This window comes from Leptonychotes weddellii, chromosome 14 (genome assembly GCF_054177405.1).
Source record: "Leptonychotes weddellii isolate Sample4059 chromosome 14, ASM5417740v2, whole genome shotgun sequence".
NCBI classification, from domain to species: domain Eukaryota; kingdom Metazoa; phylum Chordata; class Mammalia; order Carnivora; family Phocidae; genus Leptonychotes; species Leptonychotes weddellii.
Window position 1 is genome coordinate 76,293,769 of NC_138382.1, and position 21,415 is coordinate 76,315,183.

Below are 21,415 nucleotides of genomic sequence, written 5' to 3' on the forward strand. Positions count from 1 at the left end.
ACACAGCCCAGGAAGAGGACGGCTGCCATCGGGCCCAGAATCCACCTCAGAATACCCAAGGGTCACATGGCACCGACCAGCAGGGCTAGGAAACCTCTTCAGGGAAAAGAGCAAGAAAAGGTGTCGGGATGGCCACCCGGAGCCTCAAAAGTGCCAGGAGAGGTCCCGTCCTGCTGGTGACACGAATGGCCCCGCTCTCAGTAAATGCTCGCTGGCACTGGACAAGCTCCAGGGCCCCCATTTGGGCCCGGAGCCACGGAGACACTCCCACTCCGATCCTGTCCCAGAGGAGGCCCCTGGTCCTGCCTGGGTGATGAATCACTACGAGGCCCCAGCCCCTCAGAGCAGCCGCCTGCAGGCCGCTCCTGAACTCCCTCTGCACAGCGCTTTCTGTGCCCGGCGGTCTCAGTGCTGTCCCGGGCTGAGGCCATCCTCCCCGCAGAAGGGAAGTGCCTTGAAGGCAGGGCCCACAGTTTCCTTCACCACGGCTCTCCAGACCTAGGAGACTGAGCGGCTGGACGTGCGCTTGTTAAGTGAATGGTGACGGTGAGTGCTGAGTCTGGGGGGAGGCGGGGGGGACTAGGCTATGCTGCATGTGCGAGGGACGGCCCCCACGAGGAGAGCGGTGTGGCCTGTGGCTGGGTCATTCTCCCCAAGGGTCTTGTTCAGGTGGGCAAGAGCAAGCCCGACCCAGAGCTGCAGGGCGGGGCTCTGTGGGCACAGCTTGAGAGAAGTGGGGGGAATGGGACGGGATGTCCCCAGCTCAGCAAGGAAGCCTGCAGCCCCGGTGGGGAACCCTGGGGTGCCCCGGCGTCCCTACCACCTCCTGGGCACAAGCACTCACCACAGTTCATCCACCACCCGCACCAGCACAAAGAACGTGTTCTTGCTGACGCGCTTCTTGAATGTGTCGGCGAAGGGAGAAAACTTCTCGTACGTGGAGTGTAGGTTAAGGAAAGCCATTCTCACAGGCAGGGGTGGGCGAGGACAGGGGAGGGCTACTTCTCCCAGCTGCCGTTTCCAGGGTGCTTATGATGTACACGAGCCCCGCATCCACTGCCTTTCCGTCGGGTCCTCCCAAGCTTCCCGTGGGACTTACTGAAACGTTGCAGGCTGCCCTGCTGAGCCTCAGGTGGAAAAAGGTGGTCAAAACCCAAATGCCCTAAACACTCTCTCAATGGGACTGGGGGGGGGTGGTGTGGTCCATAGGTGCCTCCTGCACTCTTGCCGTCTCTCCGTAGCTTCAGACGCCCCTTCCCCTCAGCAGCCACACACCAGGCCACCTCTAGCTCCTTGCCAAGGTCGTGGTTTCCGCCTGGAGGGGCAAAGATTCTCACCATCCTCTCAGACCCTGCTGTGGCTGTCCTTCCCGCTCTCCAGGAATCCACGGGTGCTCAGGAAGGAGCCTCGCACCAAGGACTGTCCCCAGAGCCTGTAGCCGCCGCGCAGGGTAGGGGCTGGGAACCTGAGCTCAGGAGTGTGTGTGTGTGGGTCACCTAAGCTCTCCGAGGCTGTTTCCTCAATCACGTAATAGGTAGTAATTTAACAGCATCTATAATACTGTAACAATATATCAAGCAGTTTTATAACTAAGTGAGCCTTCACGTGCACGGGCTTAGCATCCCGTCCGACACTAGAAGTTCTCAACAAGTGTGAGTTACTATCACTTGCTGAGCCAGGCCTGGGAGCAACTGAACGCGTGAGGCTACAGGGAACAAGTCTCTGCAGTGGGGGCTGTCTACTTCCATCTTGAGGGACCAGGTCCTCTAGGGCTGGGGCACGGGGACAGTGAAAGGAGCCACAGGGGTCCGGAGGAGACAAGAGGCCAAGCCTCAGGGCACGCAGGAAGGGAAGGGGGACAGCCTGGAGGACTCAGGACTTCCTGCCCCGGGCAGTAGCAGTTGTCCAGCAGATGGCAGTCGTGGGCTGTGGCATGGGGAGGTGGCCCGCTGTTACAGCAGCTTAGGTCAGCCTCCGCAGGAGGAGCAGGTTTGAGAGAAAGTCAATGACGCTGGGTCCTAGGGCCTGGGGTCATCCTCAACCATTACTGCACGGTCGTCCTCAGAAGGGTGAGCCCGGGACGCAGATACGGGTGACGGGTAGGAGCCAATGCTGTCTGGACATGGTCTTTCTGTCGACTGCTGGGTCTGCCACCAGGCGGAGTGGCTGTGCCTTCCCCCGAGGCTGTTCATGGGAGTCTTGACTCCCACAAGCCCTGCACACTTGGGACCTATCACCTCAATGGCCTGCGGCTCGGCTCAGAAGCTGCAGGTGCCAGCGACCTGGACCTCCGCAGGGGCCTGAGCGCATTCTCCCTCTCGCGGTGTGTCAGCTCCTTCTAACTCCTTTTCAGGGCTTCCTAGTGACCACAGCTGCTGTCAGCACACCCGTGACTTGGCACCTCCTGTCATCTCACTCAGCACTCAGACAAGGAAGGAGACTGGAAGGGGAAGCCCGGCCTGAGGTCCCAAAGCTAGGGCGCGGGGGAGCAGGCAAGAAAGGCCCTCTCTCTCCTGGCTGGCTCCGAAGGCTCCATGCCGGGAGGGGTGTGGGGCCGGGGCTGGGGGACTATGGGAAAGGATATCTGTACTGCAGCTTCTTGATGAGCTCCTCCGGGGTGATGAAGGTCCTGTAGGTGGTCAAGAAGGCCTCACAGTACAACACCAAATCTAGAGCGAAGAACACCTGATGAGCGATGCCTGCCACTGGCAGGAGACAAAGATGGGCAGCTCTCCTGCCGCACATACTTGCCATCCCTGACCACACATCAAGAGCTTCTTATCTGTCCTAAGACTTGATGATTCAAAGGGTAGTAATTGTGCGCATAGAAAAAATAATTCAAACTCATCAGCAGAATTTTGAGGCTAAATCACAGGTGATACTTTAGATGGCAGGGCCCAGGAACAAAAATCTTGGGAATTTCCGCATCTTGAGAGACCTAAGATAAGGCTGTTCTTCTCTGGACACGGACCCCCTTCTCCTGTCTTCTCTCGTTCACCCCTCAGCTCGCCAGGTGGAAGAAGCGAGAGGATCCCCGCTTCTCCAGCGGAGCAGTGCAGGCTCCTGTGCCCTGGCCAATCACCTCCAGGACAATCGAAAGCAAAAGCAACACCTGCTCTGGCATCTGGGGTCTGGGGTCTGGGGTCTGTGCAGGGGTGGGCCTGGCTGGAAGCACAGAGCATGGCCCAACAGCATCCTGCTCAGGCTCCTCCTTCCTGGATCCTAACTCACCAGCTCACTGCCCACTGGGGCTTTTGTTCAAAGACGGGCTAGGTGAGGAGGCAGAGATGGGCCCAGCACAGGCCACTGCCTGCTTCTGGAAGAACAGATCCAAGTCTGCATGCCCTAAGCCGTGGGCGATCCAGGATAGTAGCATTGGGGTGGTCTCTGGTCCACAGGAAGCCACTGCCCAAGGAACGTGCTATGTGGCCCAGGGCCTCTGCCTCCACCATCCATCCACGTACAAATGACTTTGTTTCCCTGCGGCCTCAGAATCTCTCCATGACTGAGATCAAGTGGAGGTCCCAGCTGGCGGCAGCGCCTCCTTTCCTGGGCACCATTGGCCACCTGGAAGGCTCTGGACTGCCCTGTCCACGGGGCTCCCTCTGGCCGGGGCTGCAGCTGGCTGCAGCTGCAGGACAGCAAGGCTTGCTGCTCCAACCTGAGGATGGAGCCAGCTCCCACCTCAGTCCTTCGGATAAAAATGAAAACTGTTCCTCTCGCCCAGATGAGGCTGGTGCTCAGGCTCGTGTCGAGGAGGGTCTGCTGCAGAGAAGCAGAGCGAGGGCTGCTCCTGAGCACGGCCTCACATCAGCTCCACGCATCTCCCTGTCCACTGGGGACCTCTTCAAACAGCCAGGTCAGCTGAGGCCGGGCCGGGCCGGGCCGGGGCGTGCCTGGCTTTGAACTCAGTCCCCAGGACCGGGCTCTGCCCTAGTCCAGAGAAACCAGGGGTGAAGAAACCGCAGAAGGCAAAACAGTGGCTACAGTGGTTTGTTGGAGTTATTTCTTCTTTTTCTCTATTCTCCAACTTCTCTGCAATGTGACCATTTCTGTACTACTTTCATAATTTAAAAATTCCCAGAATCATTCTGTGTAACAGGGAAATCTGCTGTAAAAACAGGAACATGGTCATATATAAAAGTAATGTTGGTGGGTGAGGGTTTAAGGATTGGGGCATTTTAATTCTTCCCAGAACTGGCTTTAATACTGTTGTCACATCCCCTTTTTAATAACTTTCAAAGACGTAGAGGGAGAGGAGTCTGGGGAGCGCCCCTCCCCCGTCCTGGCAGAGGTCAAGGTCATGGCACCTCCTCTCCCGCTTTCTGCCAGAACCCGAGGTGGAGTGAGCGCGCTTTTGCTAGCACAGAGTCCACCCAACAGCAGGTCCCCTGGATCAGAAGCCCGTCCTAGGACGGGGCCACCACTGCTCTAAGACTGGGCTCCGGACAGAACACGTGCTGGGGTCTGCTTGTGGAGCCACGAGTGAAATCCTGTCTAGTGTCTGGAATAACACAGTGGGTCAGACCTCAGGAAGCGCTGAAACAGCTACCTACGTGTTGTTACCTGAGGTGCCGCTGGCGGAGCACCTAACTAGGTTCTGCGCTCGCAGCTTCCCCTCTGCCGCCTCTGGGGACCCTTGGGGTCGCCACTACCCTTCACCGTGGAGGGTGCACCCTGAGAGGGCTGGTCTCATCCCCAGGGTGGGCTCTCCGCACAGTGGCCGCGGGCACCAGGACCACGTTCTGACCCCCGGAGGGCTGTGGGGCCAGCCCGCCCCAAGGGCTGTGACAGAGACCAAGGCCCCCGCCCAGAGCACTGCCGCACCTTTCCTGTCTGTCTCAGTAGCGTGCACCAGTAGGATATCTCCAGACCCGCCACGGACGTCTGGCCCGTCGTCACCCTGCAAGGACAAAGCAAAGGAGGGCATGGAGCAGAATTCAGCCATAAGAGAGTTGGATCAGAAAGTTCTAGGCAGAGACGAGATGACCAAGCCGCTGCACTGCAGAGAGCCCGGGGCCGCCTTCCCTCCGCCCCCCGCCCCCCACCTAGGAGCAATGCTCTGCACTCCGCAGACAGGACAGACCAGAACTCCTCTGGGAGGTGGACGGCCCTGGGAGCTGTCCAGACACCAGGGCACGTTGCACTGGGTCACTCCAGAGTTGGGGGACGATGGCCCCATTAGATCTCTCCCTCTTCACCAACCCAGGGGGCAGGGAGGTGAGGAGGGGAGTTCTCCTGCCGGGACGGTGGGACCCACAGGGAGGCAGGCAGGACTGCCACCAGCCACTCCCAAGAAGACTGTAGAGGCAGCAGGGCTATTTCCAAGTACGGTCACGTTCCTAAAACTGCAGCAAGCCATCCTAAATTTACATCTGTTTCCCCAGGTGCAAGGAGAAGTCACTTGTCATAATCTCACAAATTCCACAGGGAGCCCTCAGAGGAGCGTAAAGTGTCACAAAGACGTTCAATTGTGCCTGACGTCGCTTCTATGATACCAGCTGCCCTCTGCCAATTAAGTAAAAAGTCTTACTTTCATGTTGGCAAACAGAAACTTTAGCCCATAAGCCAGAGCGAGCGGTCAGCAGGGCCAGGAATGGGAGCACAGCACCAGGCCTGCCTGAGCGCACCACCCCCAACCTCTGGTTCTGAAGGAAACCAACCTCACGACCCCCACGGCTTCACGGCCCTCAATTTCGGAAATGCACCTGCCTCTCCAGGGCATCCGTGTTTTCACCCCTGGATTCCAGAGTCCCGAGAGCATCTTGGATCTCCAGCTAAGGCTGAGGGTAGCTATGCCCAGGACCTGATTTTTCAGGACTTTCTGGCAAGGGTCACGAAGCATCACTTCTCTCTGCAGACAAGCCGGCTGCCCCACTGTCCCCGCCTGCCCTGCCCTGCCTGTTCCGCTCGGCCCAGCCCGGCACTGTGCAAAGGGCAGAATCCGCCTGCCTGTCTGTGCGTCCGTGTGTGCGCTGCCATGGAGCCGGAGCCCAGAAACACAGTCATTTCCCCAGGGCTGGGTCGGGGCTATCACATTAAGAGGTTCCTCTGTGTTTCCAGAATCGCACAAGGCCCTCCTGACAAGCCACAGGACAGAGGCGGCTGCGGGCCAGGGATTTCTGAATCAGACTGTGCCTCCTGCTGAAACTACAGTGGGTTATTCGGTCAATACGAATGTGAAGGCAGCTTATGCTGAGGGCTCACCACGCTCAGGCTCTATGCTGAGCACCCTACACGGGTTTCACTGTTATAATATCCTCCAGAGTCCTGTCCTCTGGGGCTTAGAGATGTTAAGTGACTTGCCCAAGATGACTCTCTAGAAGTGTCAGAGAAGGGGACAGTGCACTTTCTCCAGGAGACCATCCATTTGCCCAGGATCCTTCAGCACCCCCAGTGGCCCAGGCATGGGTCAGGATAAATGCCGTGCACAGAGCCCACGAAATGTGGGGTGGCCACCTCATGTGCTGGTGCCTTGCATGGGTCCTTCTGTTTGAGACACCTCAAGGTTACATTGTCCTCAAAGCCCCCTCACCCCCTTTATGGACCAGACCGCACAAGGCCTGTACTCACCTCCTGCTTGAGTGTCAGCCTTGCCATAATCTCACTGTGGTCGATGAGGGACAGCTCATCCACTTCCTCCTCCGATCGAGCCAACTCTGAACCATCTGGTGACCTTGAGGCCCTAGAGAGAGAAGTGGTTTATGTTGCAAGGGTCCAGCAGACACTGGGGTCCGGGACACCAGGGGGCTGAAGTAGTATGGCCCTTTGCGTGACTACGAGTTACGACTGCCCCTAACAGGTTCTCCTGGAACTGCAGCTCCCACATGAAGGCCATACTGCTCCCCACCCCCAGCACAGGGGGCCTGAGTGGAGGCCGGAAGCCAGGGCAGGGACTGGATTTCCAGCGCCACTACTGATGACTTCTGTGACCTTGGGACATTTCTTGCTCTCTGTGGATGCTCTGTCAATGGAAGGGATTAAGAAAGAGACTGGGGAGCCTGGGTGGCTCAGTGGGTTAAGCATCTGACTCTTGATCTCAGCTTAGTTCTTGATCTCAGGGTCATGAGTTCAAGTCCTGCGATGGGCTCCATGCTGGGCGTGGAGCCTACTTTAAAAAAAAAAAGAATAAAGAAAAAAAAATGAAAAGAAGAAAAAAAGATCAAGAAGGTTTCATTGAGCTATTTAAAAAAGTGATGGGATCAGTCACTCTGTCAAGGCCACCATATGCACAGTCAGTATTCAAAGACAGGAAGAGCAAGAGGGCAAGCAGGTTGGGAGAGTTTGCATGGCTATTAATGTCATTCCTCAAGTCTTTTCCAAGGGCCACCTGTTGGACTGAGAAGCATGAACCAGGCAGACTGGCCCTTGCCCTTGGGGTGCTGGGTGCAGCAGGAGAGACTGATGTTAAAATGAGCGGTAGGGGCAGTAGCCTGAGCAGAAAGCCCAGCCCGGTGTGAAGGGCAGCAGGCCCCTGCAGCAGGACAGCCGAGCGGAGACCTGTGGCACTGAGCAGGAGTTTGCTGGTGAAGGGGGAGGAGGAGAGAACTGCCAGCAGAGGGGAAATGTGGGGCAGCGAGGGGGCATTCTGGGAGCAGACGGATGCTGGTGTGCAGGCACCTTGCTTCCCTGGCATTTTCTCCCATATCCCCATTTTATTCTGATGATTTCCACCATGCCGGCCTTGTGGTCATAGGCCACATTTTTAACCCTGAGTATGTGAGACATAAAAATTTGTGCCTTCAGTAAGGCAAGGATGGCCCAGAGCAAAATCACACACGGTCCTGGGAAGAACCATCTGCTACATGTCCCTTCAGTGTCGGGTCTGCACTCTGGCCTTCGTGGAAAGAGGACAACATTTTCATAATTGCTTCTAAGCAGTCAATGTGCTCATCCTGTTTTTTTTTTTTTTTTTTTACAAGGGCCATCTGCAACTCTGAAAAATGGTGCTCTCGGGTTCAGTGCGGCTGGAGGCAGAACCCGTGGGCTCAAGTTGCTTGGTGCAGACGCCGTTTGCTACCAGGTGTTCAACTACAAAACCCATCACCCCCTGCTTAACCCGTGGGGAGATCTTAGCCCGGGCAGACGGATCAGGCAGACTCCACATGGATAGCACCTAGGACTGGCCACCAGCAGGCTGGGTGGGCAGCCCTCTACAGCAGTTCCCTACAGAATGAATGCTTTCTGTTTTTATTCCTGTCTCTTGCTATTTTATTTTTACCACCTCTTCAACCACTTATGCTTAGGCCTGACAAGTGGGTACTGCCTGGCTCTGTGCCTAGAACCCCAGAGGTAGCTGAACCTTGGCCTGGAGAGGGAGGAAAAGCTTGAACTTGTAGAACAGTTCACTAAGAAGGTGACGTCAACACGAAGTTGCGGATGGCAAGGTGGATCTGCAGGCCCTACACATGGAGAAATTTACTACATATTTCTAAACCTGGTCAGGTGTGACTTGTGCTAATACTGAAAAATGTTACAAAAGATTAAAGAGACATACAACTAAATGTACTGACTTCTGACTGGTCTTGGTTCTAAAAAAAATAAGCTACACAAGTTAATTTTAGGGAGGACTGGGGAAATGGAAGATGGTTTGCATATCAGATGATATGAGGGAATATATTATTAATTTTCTTAGGTGTGATGATGGTATTGTAATACGGCAGGCTTTTAAAATATTTTAGGAGGAGGGGTGCCTGGGTGGTTCAGTCAGTTAAGCATCCAACTCTTTTTTTTTTAAAAGATATTTCTTTATTGAGAGAGAGCGTGAGAGTGAGCACAGGCAGGGGAGGGGTACAGAGAGATGGAGAAGCAGACTCCCCACTGAGCAGGGAGCCCTATGCGGGGCTGGATCCCAAGACCCTGGGATCATGACCTAAGCTGAAGGCAGATGCATAACTGACTGGGCCACCCAGGAGCCCTAAGCGTCCAACTTTTGATTTCAGCTCAGGTCATGATCTCAGGGTCGTGAGATCAAGCTCTGCGTTGGGCTCTGTTCTGGGTGGGGAATCTGCTTGAGATTCTCTCTCTCTCCCCCTCTTGCCCACACCCGGACCCCCACATGCTCGCTCGCTCTCTCTAAAATAAGTAAGTCTTTTTAAAAAATTAAAATGTTTTAGGAGGCACATTGAAGTATCTAGGGGCTGAATGTCATGTCTGTAACTTACTTTCAAATGGTTTAACAACACAATATACACACCACATCTAGTAACTCACAATAAAAAGTTTTTTTCGGGCGTCTTTGACACCCCCTCAGTGCGCCTGAACTTGGAAGAGGCCGAGGAAGGTTGGCCTGGGATTTAAGACTGTCATGGGTCATTTGCAGAGTAGATCATATGTGAGCACATAATCAGGAAGCAGGGCAGACTGCATGCCAGAATGAAGGTCTTTAAGGGTGGGATTATTAGTGACATATCTGGTTGACTCACACATTTCTGTACTTGCCATGTTTTCTACCCTGGACACACAGAATTTCGCGAGTCAGAAGAAAGGAAAGGGTGTAGACCTCAAGCTCCCGCAGGCCTGGCTTGCTTGTGGGCAAGGGGCCGCCCTCCCCAGCCGGGCCTGCAGCTTTCAGGGAACCTGCTCCACCTGGTCACTCCCTACCTGTCACCGTCTCTGCTCTCCTTCCCGGCCGCGCTGCTGGCCGACGAGGGATCTCTGGGATGTCCGTCTTTCACAGCTGGTGATTCCTGAAAGGAGAAGTCGGTAGTGGGTTTGTGACAGGTGCCCCATGCTGGGAGGATCTGTTTCCCAGCATTCCCGCCTGCAAGTGGCCTCTGAGCGCAAGTTCCTATGGAGCAATCCGACATGTGAACAAGGTAACCGTGAATGTGGTTAATGACACAGGAAGGGCAAGGCCCTCTTCGGACTAGCATCTTGCCTTTATGGACAGTGACAGGTGCCCCTACTTAGGACCTCTGTCAGCTGCCAACCTAGATGAAGCCATCCCAAGCACCTCCTAGGAGAAAGGACTGTCACGGTGGCCACTACTCAGCCAGGCTCAGCCAAGCACTGTGCTAAGGGCTTCATGTACCTCTTCTCGCCCGGCCCTGACCAAGACCCTGTCTGTTCACTGGCATCCCTGTGCCCACTCACACACACACACACACAGGCTGGGAGCGATTGAAGGCCCTGCCCAAGACCACACAGCTAGAAGGCTGCAGCCTGCATTCAAACCCAGGGTTGTCTGCCTCCAAAACCTGTGTCTTTAACCACTGTGCCCCGCCAGTGTGCAACAAACCTTTGCTGACTTCCTAGTTAAACCAAGTCCTCAGGACTGCCATGTTCAACTGCCTCCCAGTAGAGTTCCAAGGGGTCTAAGTGCTCGAGCGCATGAGTGCAACCCGCTCTCCTCCAGCGGCCTGGCCCTGGGCATCTGGGCCCATCCCACTCAGTGACAACATGGCTATCTGGCATCCCTGGTCTGCCACCGAGGCCACAACAGAGAGCAGGGCGGCATGGAAACACAGATTATCCTAAGGGACAGTGCTCTGAGGAAAAGTCAGCTCTGACCGTGGTCATGGGTGGGGGGGGAGAGCCACGGAAGGCCAGCTAGGGATAGGCTCCATTGTGTGGAGGCCAAGCTGGATGATGTGGGGGCACAGTTCAGCAGAGCGGACAGGTGAGGAGCGAACATCAGAAGAGAAACAGCTTCCATGGACAGGGTCGAATCCCACCGGGGTGAAAACTCGTGTTCTAGGACTTGCTAATGCCTCAAGTGGGGCTTGCCTTGTGTGGACAGCTAACATCCTGTGGGGATGCCCTTGGTGGGGGGGTGCATCTTACGAGGAGTGACCATACTTTTAATGGGCTAGGCCCTGTGAGCTGATCACCAGGGAGGACTCGAGTCCTCATGGCACTTCCTCTCAAGGGACTCATTATTTTTTGAAGCTTTTGAACTTGTTCATGTTTTGCTGCAGCAAAACCCGGCAAGCTGACTGCTCAGCAGAACGGCCATATCGAGCTGGGACAGAAGTCAGCCAAAGGTGGCCACATCAGGTGTTTCTCTACGCTCTCAGGAGGGAGGTGCATTAACACAGCAGGGGCTCACTGCCAGACCCACCCGGCTTCTGAGGAAGCTGCTCCTGTGGGGATGAAGGAGAGTGCTGGGGGAGCACGAGGGGGCGAAGGCTCGGGAGGCTTGGTGGTGTAGGAGAAAAGACTCCCGCCCTCTGGGTAGGGGACGGAAGATGGACCTCAACACTAGAAGACAGGACGGAAAGAAATCCCGGAGAGCAACTGATGTGTGGCCAGGCCAACACCATGCTGCCTCTGCAGATTTCCAGAAGACCCCTGTGGCCTGAAAAGTGCCACATGCACTGAAAGCAGAGGGAGGACCTCCTCCAGGAGCCACGTCCTCTCCCCACGGAGCCATGCTGGCTCTCGGCAAGGCGGCGGGGCCCCAGCCTGCCTGCTAGCGACCGGGAGGCTCAGCCAGGCAGAAGCAGGGCCCAACCCTGCCAGGCCAGGCCACATGCACGAGGCAGCCCCGAGGTTACTTACTCCTCGAGAGTGAGCCAGCTCCTCGCTGCCCTGGCCAGAGGAATACAGATTGACGTATTCACCCTCACCAGCCTCCTCACTGGTGTTTTCACTCTGGGGGAGACAGGATGAGAGGAAGTGCACATGTGACAGGCCCCCTAGGCAGCCAGCACGGCTCAGAGGGCTGGCCCTGCCTGGGGCCCTCCTCCCGTGGGGAGGAAAAGGGGCAGCGGCGGGCCCTCGCTGCTCCTTGGGAAGCTTCCCCCCGGCCAGAGAACGCTGCTGCTTTGCCACCTCTTGCCTGTGTTACAGGGGACGTAACTTTCCTGCTGGATCTTCCCCAAAGAGGGGGAGGGCCGTTCAAACTGCCCTGAGGAGGCGCACTCCTCCCTGCGCTCCCCAGAGGGGTTCCCAGCGCCACAGCGGGCCGGGGAGGGAGAGAGGCAACACCAGACAAGTCAACACGCGGCCACACCCTGCGCCCTGCACCCTGCAAGGTGGTGGCCCCGTGCCCCGATGAAGAACTCAGCGAGCGGAACGGCACAGGCAGCAGGCCCTCCATCAGCAGCACACGCGGCACCAGAGGCCACCACCTCTGACCTCTGTCAGGGTCCTGTCTGCATCTGTCTTCCCAGCGTGTCGGTAGCTTTCTTTAACAACACACAACCCAACGGAAAACCGGGAGCATTTTCTGTCTCATGCGCACGAGGACTGTCTCTAAGTGGTCACTAATCCGTTGGTGGAAAATGAGATTCCCCATCTGACGGGAACTTCGTATGGAAGGTTCCCTTTTCTGTTCTGGAGACAGACAGGCTACTACTGCACTTTGTGACCTTCCGGGGACCCGGACCTAGCCCCGCTGTTACGGGGCACGTGCCGGCAACGGGCCTGGCTACCAGTGACAGGCGGTGACGGCGGGCTCGTGAACGGCCATCCAGCAGCCCCACGTGGAGGGGGGTGTGCGCTGAGTTCTCACCGAAGGCGTCTGGGGCGAGTCAGTGAGAGAGATTTCGGAAGGAAGGCGGACAGTGTTCCCATGAAAGTTGCTCTCCTGAGAAGATGAGAGAGGCCCGTCCACGGTGCTGGGAGGCAGACTGGCTACGGCTGGCACCGCTAAGTCAGAGCTCTGAGACTGGTGGACGGGTGGGAAATGTGGAGAGGAAGAGGAGGTAGGCGGAAGGAAAGGTTGAACGGAAGCTTGGTTGTGAGGCACGAAATCCTGGGAGTAGGACCTAAACACAGATTTATACTACAGAATCAAGGCGGAAGACAGACACAAAAACGGGAAGATGGGAAGAAGAAAACAGACAAGAGAAAAAGTCATTAGATTAACTCAGCTGAACTGTGGCAGGCTGTTCACAGTAATTCTAATGAGGACCACCGACCAGGCCAAACCAACCCCCGCACTCCTCTGGCCGAGGTTCCCCAACCCGGGCACATCCTCCCTTGAGAAGGGCCTGAGGACCGACCAGCCCCTTCTTCGGCGTCTGAACAGTAGGATGCGGGCACCCCCAAAGAAGAGCCAGCCCTGCATGCTGTCCAGGTGGTCCCACTTTCTGCTCCGCCAAACCCAACCCATGCCTTCATCCCTTCAGAACTTGTGGCTAAATTCAATATGTGCACTCAGACACCTGGGTCCTATTTACTCATTTTGAATCTTCTGCATGAATCTCTTTGGTTTTATCCCTTAAAAGTCAAACACTACAGCCTTTTAAATACCGTAATCCACCTGAAATGCTTTTGGAAGGGAAGGTTTAGGCCTTAAAAATGGTTGGAAGGACTGTGCTATCAAAATGCTAAAAATTTCTGAGTTCATGCCTCTTCCTATACAATCTTTTCCTTTTTTTTTTTTTTTTTAACAAATGAAGGGGCTTGCAAGGTTCTGATACCACCTTACAGGGGCAAGGGTACACTCTCCCAGATTCTCATCAAGAGAGAGGTCTGGAGCCAGGCTGAGGGGTGACAGTGAATGCCCGCAGCTTCTTAGTCAACGAGCACTGTCCAGGCCTGGGCTCTGCTGCAGGAGGAGGGACAGAGGAGCTCTGGGACCAGGGGCCACCAGGCTCAGAACCTGACAATGTCACCATGTCCCATAAAGGGCCTGACAACCTGATGCTGTCACAGGGTAATGGGAGAGGGGCATGTGGAAGGGTCTGTATCCAAAGTCCTTGCCAGGCCCACTTGCCCACTATAGATGCTGGAATCTGACAAGAGCCAAGTTCAACGCAAATGTGCCCATCACTCACTCAAACGTTCTCTGCATTTTGCCACTGGATTTTCAGAACCCAGGACAAGGAAAAGGAGGAAGAAGAAATAAAATTTTAAACAGGAGGTTAAAGCCACTCACATCCTTAGGTGGTTTTACAAAGTTACACTTTGCCCTGGACTGAGAGTGGCCACAACTCAAGTGACAGGCACGCTCCCCCTCCGTCCCACCCGCTGCTGGCCTGGCCCTGGCTCCTTCCTGGCTGGACTGATTAAAGCTTCCTTCGGCTTGGATGGTTTACATCAGACTCAGGACACCTGCCCGTGGTGCCTACTCCCTCTCACACATTCTGTTTCTCCATCTAACTCCCAAAATCAAGACCAACCCTGTACGTGGCCAAACGAATCGGTGGGGAGTGCCATCCGTGTTCTGAGTGAGACATTGAAGGTTTGGCTTCTTGGTAAGAAGCTCCGTGCCCAACCTTCTTTCTGAACGAGCTGCATGAGGGGATCCCCAGCTCCGAGGCTCTCATACTGGGGGCTGAGGCGCCGGAGTATCCACAGTGCCCTCATCAGCCAGGTGCCACGTTTCACCGGCCTTTTCCAGTGACCACCCAGGCGTAGGGGACTCACCCTAGGCCTTGCTGGGGATGGCAGTAGGGTAAAGTGTTTGGCTTCTGGGACTCTCCAGTGCATTCCTGGTAAATGTCCCCCCATAGTGAGGCTCTCACTGGCCAGGAAAGGCCACAGAGAAGACAGTGTGGGGGAACGCACTGGCCAGCAGATGGCAGGGCCTGGTCCTGGGAGGCCACCCTGAGGGAAGCCCACACCGCCGCTTCAGGCAGTGGTTTCGGTCTCACGGTCTCACGCAGGAGCCAGGTTCTCAGATCTCCTGCCTGTGCATCCCCAAGGGTAGCTGCTGCCTTGAGATCTGACAGAGGCCTCTCCCTTGCGCATGAATTCAACTAGTTTAAGATCAATGTTGCTGAATGTTTGTATCTCTCAATTTATATGCTGAAATCCTAACTCCCACAGGTGGTGGTACCAGGAGGTGGGGACCTTTGGGAGGCTCTTAAGACCTCTCGTAAACGTGATTAGTGCCATATAAGAGAGGATCCAGAGAGATGCCTTGCCCTTCCATCATGTGAGAACACAATGAAAAGTCTGCGACCTGGGCGCCTGGGTGGCTCAGTTGGTTAAGCGACTGCCTTCGGCTCAGGTCATGATCCTGGAGTCCCAGGATCGAGTTCCGCATCGGACTCCCTGCTCGGCGGGGGGTCTGCTTCTCCCTCTGACCCTCCCCCCTCTCATGTGTTCTCTCTCATTCTCTCTCTCGCAAATAAATAAATAAAATCTTTAAAAAAAAAAAAAAAAAGTCTGCGACCGGAAGGGGCACCAGCCCTGTTGGCAGCCTGACCTTGGACCTTCCGCCTCTAGAACCGTGCTGTGTATTACCACCCAGTCTGTGGAACTGGGTTTGAGCAGCCTGAACAGACTGAGGGATATGCCAGTTCTTTCAAGAGTCCTGACACTGCCCTCGTTGACCCCCCACCCCCCAACGTAAGCTTACTCAGCACTCCACCAGGCCCTGCAGTGACTGAGCACCTGACGTATCTACATAAGCGGTTTCTGCACGATCACACGATGCTGCCAAGTCTGATGGGACCTCTGAACAAGCTCTGATCTGAGTCGGGTGGCCGACTCACACACACCGTGGGTGCCTCTTCTGGGAGATGGTACAAGGGTGACTGCTGAGGACACAATCTCAAGTCACACAGACTGGGCTCTGGGCCATCTCTTTCTACCTGTGTGACCTTGGGTAAGTAACTGAAGTTCCTGAGCCTCGGTTTCTTCGTCTTTATTTATTTTTTAAGTCATCTCTACACTCAACGTGGGCCTCGAACTCATGACCCTGAGATCAAGAGCTGCACGCTCCTCTGACTGAGCCAGTCGGGCACCCTGGTTTCTTCATCTTTAAAACGGGGATGGAAACATGTACTAATGTATGTTAATTACACTTGAATAAAAAAACAAACAAAAATAAATGAAACGGGGATGAAAACACCAGCACTCCTCTCGGAGGGTCTGTGTGGATTTACTGAGCTGACGCTCTGCAGTCCTGAGCACGGTGGCGGCACGTGACGAACACTCTCAGCTCTCCTCCCTCACCTGCCGAAGTACCAGTCTGGGAGCCACTCCAAACCGCAGAGCTGAGGGGCTTAACGGGGTCTACTACCTATTTCCCAAACAAAGGAATACGTACGCGTTGACTCTAATATTATAACTGAAGCGCCCAGGATACCCCCTGACTCGCAGCAATGTCTCGGCTCCGAGCGGGGAAGGGTAACCGACAAGCTTCCCCCGCCGCACTGGGAGAGCACTGGGAGACCGGGGACGGGCGGAGAGGCTCTGGATGCTGCAAGGACGTGTGCCGCAGGGGAGGGGCAGCCACCAAGGAGAAAGCAAGGAGGCTCCCATCTCCAGGACAAAGCCTCCCCAGCTGGCCTGCCCTTCCCTCCCTCAGCAGCCCCAGCCTGTGAGCAGCCCTGGTATTCCAGCTATGCAGTCCTGCTGGGACAAGAGCCAAGCCTGAAAAATACCTTCAAGGGGGTGGGGAGATGCAAGGCACGGCTCTCTAAGCACACAAAGCACCCTCAGTGCCCCTCCTGCAACTCGGGAGGGGAGGGCCGCATTGGGGCTCATCATCACACCATTGTCCACAAGGCCAGTCTCTGCAGAAGTACTTCTAGCCTGTAAGACCACATTCTTCATCATGGCAGGGAGAAAGGCAGGCTGGCCGCCGAGCAGAAACACCACTTCATCACTGCCTGGAGTTTATTCTAGGACCTGGCTGGTGCCTGGCTGTGCTTCTGACAGAGAGCTGCTGTGCTTTCTGTGGCAGGAATTTTTATTTATAGCCAGAGTAAGCCTGTTTGGGCTGAGGATCTTATACCACGAGGGGGGCTGCCTGGCTGGAGACTGCAGATTTCTGCAGAAGATCTGGGAGTGCCAGAGCAAGTTCCTGGGAAAGAGAGCAGTTAGAAGGGGCTGCCTGGTCCCCATCGTCAGCCTTGATCACACCATCAGTCAAAGTGCCAGCAAGGACCATCTGGGAAGGACGATGCCTGCTGGTCAGATGAGGTGCTAAGGGTTTGCATGGATCATCTCATTTCATCTACACGAAGGGCTGCTATGATCCTTATCACAAAGATGAAGAAACAGGCTGAAAGTGCAGGCCACACACCTCCTAACACACAGCTTGGCTCCTAAGAGAGGTGCGGGGGATGTCCCGCTCACCGAACATTCTGGGCATGTGACAGGCCCCAACCGTATAATCCTACAGCTCTGTGGGATACACCTACTATCTGGCTGGGAGATCTCCCTGGCTCAGTGTTTTGTGATGACCAGCAAGCAATAGGCAGGGAGCTGAGGCTTGACATACAAGCCGGGGATGCAGAGACAACATCTGCCCTCACGAGAGATGCAGGAACTGGCAATCTGCTCTTTTGAAAACAGACACGTGAACGAACCGCTGTGAGTCTTCTGGGTGGAAAAATGATGGCTGATAAGCCGATATGTTGACGCGTGGCCGTGCACACGCTGGAATGCAAAGCCCCCCGAAGCTGGCCAGGTGTCAGTTTTCAAGGATACTTTGTCTCCACTCTAGTCTTGGCATGAAAGATGACTAGGGATGAGCCCTGTGCTGGCAAGAAAGCAGGAATAGAGATCTTTAAATGCAAAATTGATTCCTCACTGTAACAGACATTCCATTTAATTCCTGTGACAGTCGGGACGAACGGGGGTGTCCGAGGGGGCAGTGTGCGCCAGCAGCCATGGCCAGAGCCACAGGCCGGTGACCCTGCCGGCTCTGCAGTCGTGGTGACTGGAGCTCCGAGCTTTGAGGAACTTTCAACCCTCCCAATTACCGGGCGATGCCATCATCTGAGTGAATGGACTTTACTGTCGTAAAGTGTCTGGGAAGCACAGAAGTTGCCAGAGATTGGTCATTACTGCATGCTCTTGGCTCAAGCAAGACTTATGACTTCAGTGTTTCTGGATGCTGCTTACCAACACAGAGAAGCTGTTGGACGGCTGGCTTTCAGACTTACATTCGTCTCCATCATTTGTGAGAAAACACACCCAGGGGCAACGGCAGCTTTAGTGTGGGTTGGGCTTCCTTCCCGTACAGAGAAGCACTGGGAACTGCAGCTCACTCAGCACTGGTCCTGGGCTCACACTTCCCTTAAACCAGAGACTGCAAGTGTCAATACAACACGGGGCTAAGTGATTTCTCTTGGAAGGAAGTCAAGCTTTCAGCCACTGCACAACACCCTCCACCATCTCTGGGGGATGGGTCTCCTGGAGAGAAGCAGGCCTGGTTTGGCTCTTAAGAGAAGGAAAGTCACCAGGAAGGACCCTTGGTAACATTCCTCGTCACTCTGTGCTACACGACTGGGAGGAAGTCTGCTTGATGTGTCTCCTCTCTTCTTCCTGGTCTCAGTCAACTACTCTTTACCAAAGCCTTCCTTCGGGGGGCCCCCTTAGGCCCAGAAGCAACTTCCTTCTTTGATGCCTTTGTGTTAATTTATAACAACTATGTTTTACATAATGTCAAAGGGTAAGTTTCCAAAGCCAAGCAGCAGATTCTGAGGCCCATGCCACGAGCACCTGCCCCGGGGACCTCTCTCTGCTCCTGGCAAGGAGAGCCACTCCCGGGTGTAGGAGTGATAGGACAGTACTCATCAAAGAAAGGCAACATCAGCATCACCCTGGATCCAAAAAATACCTACTCTCTTTTTGAATAAACTTCTTGGTGGAATCTATTTTTAAAAACCATTTGAACTGGGGCACCTGGGTGGCTCAGTCATTAAGCGTCTGCCTTCAGCTCAGGTCATGATCCCAGGGTCCTGGGATCGAGCCCCGCATCGGGCTCCCTGCTCAGCGGGAAGCCTGCTTCTCCCTCTCCCACTCCCCCTGCATGTGTTCCCTCTCTCGCTGTCTCTGTCAGATAAATAAAATCTTAAAAAAACAAAAACACATTTGAACATTCTAATTAACAAAGCATGTAAAAACAAACAAACAAAAACCCCAAAAATGTTTTGCCTGGGAGAATTTTAGGTAGTAAGATAGGTGAAAGGGGAAATGTATTGCATTTCTTCTCATGTAACATATTTTTGCAACCCGAATCACAAGATCCTCCTTGAAAACAACAGATTCTGGGCTAATGGTTTCATGGCTAATAATATTCTTGCAAAAACCTCCAACACGTTTTAGGATGCTCTGTATATTCACTAAATATTGACCTTAAGAGCATCGACTCTTTATAGAAAGATTTAGTATGGATTAAAAAATGATTTGAATTCGGTTCTAGAAATCTGACTGAACTATTTTTACTCAGTTTGGATTTAAACAGCATGCCAGGGACTCTAATTTATACTTATTCTTAGAACTCTATTTAGAGCTGTAGCTACACTCTGTAATGTGTCAGAACATGAAGGACAAAAACCCTCTTCTTGATGTCCAGCCTACATACGGGCTTTTCTTTTTACGTAGCCTTGCCAGGTCTCCATTATTTACTGGCAATTAAGCAGTTCATAAATGTCAAATGGACACTGTTCTTCATAGTGGAGATCTGGATTCCTAAAACCTTAGCTCTAACTAAGACTGAATAAATGACACGGTTCAGCTTCTCTATTCCGGTTTCCCCATCTCTAGAGTGGAGTAAGCTCTCCATCACAGAGCAGTGACAAGCAGCCTGAAATGTGAAGGTACAGGCGAGTCTGTGTGTGTGGACGGCACCCTTAGGGTTCATGTCACCACAGGACCTTCACAAGGACCAAGGGGGTCCTTTTGGTGCCAGACCAGCCGGACTGTCACCGATGGAGTCAGAAGCACGTCTGCCAAGGGGCTACAGCTATTTCCTGGGTCTGAAGCTGGTCCAAGAACAATGACCATCTAAAACGCCATGAGCACCAGCAAAAAAGCAGCAAGAAGTCTTCAAAATGAGGGGCAGAAATGGCTGAGTCACAGTGGCTGCTTTGGCAAGTCTCCAAGGCCAAGGGTCTCCAAGCTCTGGGGACAGCCAGCAGCCAGAGCCTTATGGGTTAGCAGAGAAGGAAAATGAGAAAGAAACTGGGTTTTCAGCCACAGTCTGGAACCAGTATGTCTGATGCATGGAAGTGGATGAGTCAGCATCATGTTGTAATGAAATGTGGGGAAGTGGGGAAAGATGGATGTGGTGACGGGTAGAGGAAGAGAGCTAGATGCCTCCTTGGTCCCTGCTAACTGCTTTTGGGTGAATTAAGATCCTTCCAGTCAGTTCGGCATCAGAGCACCTGCCACTTGCTGGCTCGGCCCTGAGCGACATACTGAGGCCGGAAGCACATCATAAGCCCCCCGTCCTTACCCTCAGAGGGTTTACGACCTTGGGAAAAAAGAACTTGAGCATTACAAAAGAAAGAAACGCTTTCCCAGTGTGAAAATAAATATTATAATGCCTCCCTTCTTATTAAACACCGCTTGTGTGCCTTACACTATGCTTTACGTCAGGACAATTCCAGGCTCTCATCACTGGACAGGAAATGGAGCTCTACTGATTTGGGGACAGCATGCTCAGGTCCACACAGCAAGTAAGGAAAAATATGGTGCGGAAGGGGACGGAAGACATCAGGAAGGGTGGAACAGACGACAGAAGCAAGTATGTGTGGGAGAGCTGAGGAGTTGGTGCCAGGAGAAAGTGGGGGGTATGGAGGGCCCGGGCATGGAGACAGGTGAGCAGAAGTAGCTGGTGAGGCCACAGAAGGCTCCGCAGTGCTGAGGGGACACGGGAATCTGGCTAGTGGTGAGAAGGGGACGTGGTGGCAGGAAGGCCAGCAGGGAGGCCACAGAGGCGACACTGGGGGCGGGGAGCAGGGGAGCGGTGACAAGGCTGGAGAAGAGGACCAGCTCAGGGCATATGCTAGGAAGTGCAGCAGGGCTTGGTGAGTGGGCGTGCATGTCACATGTAAATGTGCTGTGTGTGTGCATGTGTGTGGCGGTCGGGGGAGGTGGGGGAGAGACAATACCTCATTTCCTTGCCCGGGCAACTCAGTGGATAGTGGAAACATTCACAGAAATAACAAGGATGCAGGGCGCCTGGCTGGCTCAGGTTGTGATCTCAGGGTTGTGGGATCAAGCCCCACATAGGGCGCTCCACTGGGAGGGGGGTCTGCTTGAGATTCTCCCTCTCCCCCCCACTGCTTACATGTGTGTTCTCTACATAATAAATCGAAGAAGAAGAAAGAAAAAGGAAGAAGAAAGAAGAAGAAGAAGAAAAAGAAGGGGTGCCTGGGTGGCTCAGTTGGTTAAGCAACTGCCTTCGGCTCAGGTCATGATCCTGGAGTCCCTGGATCGAGTCCCTCACTGGGCTCCCTGCTCGGCAGGGAGTCTGCTTCTCCCTCTGACCCTCCCCACTCTCATGCTCTTTCTCTCATTCTCTCTCAAATAAAAATAAATAAAATCTTAAAAAAAAAAAAAGAAAAAGAAGAAATAACAAGGATGGGAGCAGAAGGGTTTGGCTGCTCCTGTCATCCATTAGTTGTGTGGGGTCTAATTCCCCATCCCAGCAAGTCCAAGGTCTAGCAAGATGCCTGCACTTGCGGCTGTAGACTATACTCCGTGGTAAGGCCCCCAAGAATGGGGTAGAGTACAAGAGTCTCCAAGTTGCAGGATCTGAAACACCCACCAGCTC

The 21,415-nt window shown here is 54.3% G+C and overlaps 1 protein-coding gene and 1 long non-coding RNA gene across 8 annotated transcripts in view; one reads left to right on the forward strand and one right to left on the reverse strand.

Moving 5' to 3' along the window:
• Positions 1-21,415, reverse strand: part of RAPGEF1 (Rap guanine nucleotide exchange factor 1) — a 135,724-nt gene that overhangs the window by 7,601 nt on the left and 106,708 nt on the right. For 5 of the 7 annotated variants that reach the window (XM_081803812.1, XM_081803811.1, XM_081803810.1 and 2 more), the window contains 7 exons: positions 12,458-12,730; positions 11,503-11,595; positions 9,604-9,689; positions 6,574-6,685; positions 4,828-4,903; positions 2,596-2,669; positions 845-948 (listed from right to left, as the gene is read on the reverse strand). In XM_081803812.1, the coding sequence (XP_081659938.1) occupies positions 845-948; positions 2,596-2,669; positions 4,828-4,903; positions 6,574-6,685; positions 9,604-9,689; positions 11,503-11,595; positions 12,458-12,730 (818 nt within the window). The remainder of the gene's footprint in view (positions 1-844; positions 949-2,595; positions 2,670-4,827; positions 4,904-6,573; positions 6,686-9,603; positions 9,690-11,502; positions 11,596-12,457; positions 12,731-21,415) is intronic. The other 2 variants (XM_081803814.1, XM_081803813.1) reach the window with 1 other exon arrangement.
• LOC145717157 (uncharacterized) lies at positions 845-8,508 on the forward strand. Its single transcript, XR_014140210.1, has 2 exons — positions 845-948; positions 2,596-8,508. It is a non-coding gene; the product is annotated as an uncharacterized LOC145717157 (long non-coding RNA).